This window comes from Formica exsecta, unplaced genomic scaffold (genome assembly GCF_003651465.1).
Source record: "Formica exsecta isolate Colony F162 unplaced genomic scaffold, ASM365146v1 scaffold613, whole genome shotgun sequence".
NCBI classification, from domain to species: Eukaryota; Metazoa; Arthropoda; class Insecta; order Hymenoptera; family Formicidae; genus Formica; species Formica exsecta.
Window position 1 is genome coordinate 87,143 of NW_021853374.1, and position 5,511 is coordinate 92,653.

Sequence of the window (5,511 nt, forward strand, 5' to 3'; positions counted from 1 at the left end):
AGAGAGGGAGAGAGGGAGAGAGAGAGAGAGGGAGAGAGAGAGAGAATGTGTATGTGTGTGTATACGCGTATACGCGTTCTCTCTCACACATACACCCCATCGCATGTAGCAAACAGTTGACCGCAGCGAGCACTTCACGTAATCACCAGCATCGGACGGTGAGTTGCGCCGCCCCTGCCTGCCTCGCGTACGCGGCCCGTAATTCGTTAACTATTTTGGCTTATAATTTGAAAACTAAGCCTCGGAAAAAATTTTGGCAAAGGAAAAATCGTCTTAAAATTGAGTCAAGTATATGACATTGTAAGGACAGAAGGTTGTTTTGAATCACCCTGTATATTTGCCGGCGCGACGTAAATTTATACGCTTAAAATTAAAGCCGGAATCAAATTGTAAGTACCGAAATTATTGAGTATAATAGATTGTTTAAGCTACTAATAGTACTACTATTATTGTAATGATGCTATTATTCACGACAACTGTGTAGATAAATGTTGAAATTAAATTAACGTCTGAATTAATTGTTATAAAAACTGTTATTATATACACACACACATAAACTAAAATAAAATAAACATAAAAACTGAATAAAATATAAATTAAATAAAAAAAAAACTGAAATAAACATATAAAGGCTAAATAAAAATAAATTTAAATTAAAATTTTAATAAAATATATATCACATTTTTTCCCATTTAAATTTTATACTCTTAGAAATATTTTTATTTCAATACTTCAATTATATGTATGGATTATTGTATCTTTGTTGAATGAAATATAAATTAAATAAAAATTAAAAATTAAAATAAACTAATATAAAGACTAAATAAAAATAAACTTTAGTAAAATTAAAATTTAAAAAATCGTAAAATAAAATAAAAATTTATTAAAACAAATTTTAATAAAATATATTGCAATATCACATTTTCTCATTTAAATATTATACTCTTATTCTTAGAAATATTCTTACTTCACTATCTTAATTATATGTACAGATTATTGTATAATACCTTTGTCTGGATTAACTGCATCAGCGCACGTTGACAAGCGTAAATGTAATCAGACGACATCGTGTCCCTCGACGTGCAACTCGTAAAGGAAGATTCGAGTGCGGAACAAATGGATGCGACGAATGTACGCGCGATACTTTGCGGTCTCTTGAGAAATTATGTGTCGTGTGCACGTGAGTGTCGCAAAGTGGTCAACGCAGGGAAAACGATAAATCAGTGCCCGGGATTGCTACAAAACATGTTTGGCAAGAAGCCGAGAAAAATGTGACCCTTCATCATCACGTTAAGTTATCGACGTATTAAAACTTGCTTATTTGAATACATGTCTGAATGCAGGATATCTAATCAAGTCTTGTAAAAAAATTCTCTGACCTTCCCGGTACTTTCGTACAAAAATTTCCGTGTAAAATTATATAAAGAATTTTTAGCAATGCAACTTTTTAAATTAAATTTCTTTGTTGTACGCGCTTTTTAATATTTTCTCTACTCGTGCAATCAAGAAAGAAAAATACAGAGCCATTAAAGTTTCAAATATTAAATTTGAAAAAGTACTGAAAATAACTGAATGACTTTCATAAGAAAAACATTATAATTTAGCATTCTTTTTGTCATTATAAAAAACACTATAAAACTAAAATTATTAAAGAGACATTTTTTTTCAAAATAATTCCATGAATCTCAATAAAATTTCGTGAGAATTTTCTAGGTAAAAAAATTTTCTGAGAATTCTAGATTTTTCTATGTTTTTCCAGGAAAAGAGTAGAGATCCAGGAATATAAAAACCAACCTGAGTGCAAGAGCCATTAACGCTTTCATCAAGCGTTTCGAGTAAATTAATGATGATGCAAACTACGCGCAGCATATTATTATTACTGCGAAACAAAGTTCTAAATAGAACGGACGCTACATGTATGCATTGATCAAACTGTGAATAAATTCTATTATTATTTCATACCTAATTGTGATTAGTTTATAATAGATCAGCAATATTAAGCGACTTACCCTCCATATGGGAGAGCCATTATAATAATTGTCGCGCGCAAATTAATGTGCTACGAAGAGTGAAACGGCTTGACAACTCGCGGGCTGCGATAAATTTGCGCGAATTGCCACGAAATAAATATGTCATCACGTGGGCGAAAATTGCACAACGATGCATCCCAATGACCCAGATTTCGTTCTGTCGAATTTCGGTCTATCGCGCAAATTTGCGTCGTCCATCCAAAGGTCGAGGGGAGAAATTCCAATATCCATTCCAGTAGCCGGAATGTAAACGCCAAGTGGCCTCACCGCCACTCGGCTGTGATGGCGAAAAAAAAAAAAAGACGGCGAAATAAATTTCACCTATTCGCGTATTCTTGACGATCATACATCGTCGTATGAACGTTCGACGATATCTATTGCATACATATGTATGCATGAGATGTATGCAGCCCGATGCGAACGACAGCCGGGCTTTCTGATCGATGCGAGTTCTATGGCCGACGACGGCGAACATGATACATATCCCGAGGAAACATGACGCCTCAATACTCGAGCCGATTGGAGAGACACAATGTAAAAAATTCTCTAAAAAATCAGATATATTTTTGTCTAAATTTTCGAATCTAGCTGTCTCGAAGAAATTTCAGACAATCTGTCTTAATCATCAGAGTCGTTTTTTTAAAAGTTCAGAAGAGTGTGTCCGAAAATTGAAATGTGTCTGAAAATTGAGACAGTGTATCTGCAAAAAAAAAACTTTAGACACTGTCTGAAGTTGTAGTCAGTTTTTTTTACAACAAAGGTGAACTGTAAAAAATTTTTTAAAAAATCTGACTCATTTTTATCTGAATTTTCGGATCTGGATATCTGAAAAAAATTTCGGACGATCTTAAGAAAAGTCTTAATTATCAAAATCGTTATCTGAAAGTTCAAAGTGTCTGAAAATGTGTCTGAAAATTGAAATATGTCTTCAGACAGTATTCTGTCTGAAAATTCAGACAGTGTATCTGCAAAAAAAAACCTTCAGACACTTTGTCTGAAGTTTTAATCAGTTTTTTTTTACAACAAATCAGTTTTTTTAGCAACAAAAGTGCACTGTAAAAAATTGCATAAGAATTCAGACACTTTTTTGTCTGAATTTTCAGATTTGAGTGTTCAAAATAAATTTCAGACAATCTGTCTTAATCATCAGAGTCATTTTTCTGAAAGGTTTAAGAATTTAGACACATTTCTGTTTGAATTTTCGGATCTGGGTATCTGAAAGAAATTTCAGACAATCTGTCTTAATCATCAGAATCGTTTTTCTAAAAGTTCAGAAGAATGTGTCTAAAAATTCAAACAGTGTGTCTGCAAAAAAGCTGCGGACACTGTCTAAAATTTTAGTAATTTTTTTTTTACAGTGACTGGAAAGATACACTGTAAAAAGATGCATACGAATTCAGACACTTTCTTGTCTAAATTTTCAGATTTGGGTGTTCAAAATAAATTTCGAACAATCTGTCTTAATCTTCAGAATCGTTTTTCTGAAAGTTAAAGAGAGTGTGTCTGAAAGTTAAAGTGTCTGAAAATTCAGACAGTATTTTGTCTGAAAATACAAACAATGTCTGCAAAAAAAACTTCAAACACTGAAGTTTTTTTTACAGTGTATGCATTAAATGTCATCCCTGTCATTTCTTTATTCAAGAAAGGTTACAAAGAGAGTTGATAATTTTATCAATTATTTTATCCCAATTAATTCAAATTTATTCCAGTTCATCGCATCCCGAATATTGGATTCTCGATATCGCGATTTTATCGGAGCTTTATGAGTAAAAGTCAGCTAATCGCGGAGCATTAATCGCCCCGTTTAATTTCCGAAATGCATACACAATGCACGATTACGCATCGCGGAAATGCCGTTGTGCTTGCGGAATCTTCGCATTTCCTCTCACGTATGTGTGCGTATACACATTAGCCCGTACCATTACAAAAGCATAAATCCTACGAGCCGATATTGATAACCGACAAAGAGACACAGGGCCGATGAGAAGATAAAAGCTACCATCAGGCGAATAGGAGGAAGAAAATATTTGCGCAAATATAGTTTCCTTGTATCCCTTGGAAAAATGCTACCAACTAAATTTGCTTCAGCCTGGTGTACTACTCCTTGCAACATTTCAAGTTAATCCGTATATATGGACGACGGGTTTATGCGCGATGCAACATTTTCAAATACATGAAATATGTTAAAACATCATCAAAGTACGCGCCGTAAATATTAAAATTGTTATTGATTTATATAACATGCAAAATGCATAAATAACATCTGTAATTACGTGAAAAATAAAATAACTGTCAATTTTTCCGGGAAAAAAGGTTCATGGTATAACCGATTCGTATTAATTCGTTGCCAATCAACATCCGTGGATTTAACACAAACAAATATTGAGTGGCCAAAAATGTCAACGTTATTTGTTAACAAAATATATGCAAATTACTCATATAATTAATACCGTACATTATTTCGAAATCGATTCCTGGAATATCTCGATTAAATTCATTGACACGACGGCGGTGATGTCGGTCATCATTGACAGATCGATCGGCTTACAGGATTAGTGCAAGTATGTACATGTAGTGAAAAAAACTCACGTTCTCTTCGACGGTCTTCTTGATCTTCACACTGGCCTCCACCACGGTCTTCCCGGCCTTGTTCACGGCGCTGTACAAAAATCCGCCGAGGCTCTTTGCACCCGCCAGCGCCTTCGTGGAAACTGGTGGCAGACAAGAGACGAAAATGAGAATGGATGCAATGTTCCCTGTGCAAGGAAGTTGTTCCCTTCCGCTGTTAACTCGGGGAACACCGCTAGAGCAACAGAGTGTGTACAGAGTATCTATTTAAATCTTGTAAAAACATTTCCTAAAAATTCCCTGATCTTCCAGATATTTCTATTCAAAATTCTAGATAAAGAGAATATTTTAAAAATTTTTTGGGTCGGGGAGAAGGTGCAATTTTCTAAAAAAAATTTTTAAAATTGACAAAAACGGACCCAACCCCAATGATCTTGATCTTGATATATGTTGTTAAGGTCACTGTCTTGAGTATCCTCCAAAAGATTTTAGGCATCGCTCGTTGCTTATTAAAAAGTTATAAATAGAAAAAGTTTACTGAATAGAAGGTTTTCTGGCACCACATGTATATTTAATACATACTCTTAGCAGATTCATTTATTTATGTGTGGTAGATCAAACGTGTGGGCGGGAGACAGGCTTTTCCCCTCTTTCTGCACCTCACCGAAAAAATCTAACCTAACCTATGTGTCCAAGAGGTCAATTTTTATTTCAAGTAATAATTCAGGGGTTTTGGGGCTCGGGGACTTTCACCGCCTACGCGTGAAAGTTGTTGACATATTATTTTTCTGTGGATAACTTTCTTCTTGTTTATATATTTCATAAGCTACTGTCTATTATGTGTCCTTGCTAATGTCAACAAAGCAATAGACTTATTTCTAAAAAATGGGTTAGGTTAGGTTTTTTCGGGGGA

The 5,511-nt window shown here is 34.3% G+C and overlaps 1 protein-coding gene across 2 annotated transcripts in view; it reads right to left on the minus strand.

Moving 5' to 3' along the window:
* LOC115242577 (synapse-associated protein of 47 kDa-like) overlaps nucleotides 1–5,511 on the minus strand; it is a 112,938-nt gene that overhangs the window by 73,823 nt on the left and 33,604 nt on the right. For both annotated transcript variants that reach the window (XM_029818970.1, XM_029818971.1), the window contains exon 4: nucleotides 4,620–4,741. In XM_029818970.1, the coding sequence (XP_029674830.1) occupies nucleotides 4,620–4,741 (122 nt within the window). The remainder of the gene's footprint in view (nucleotides 1–4,619; nucleotides 4,742–5,511) is intronic.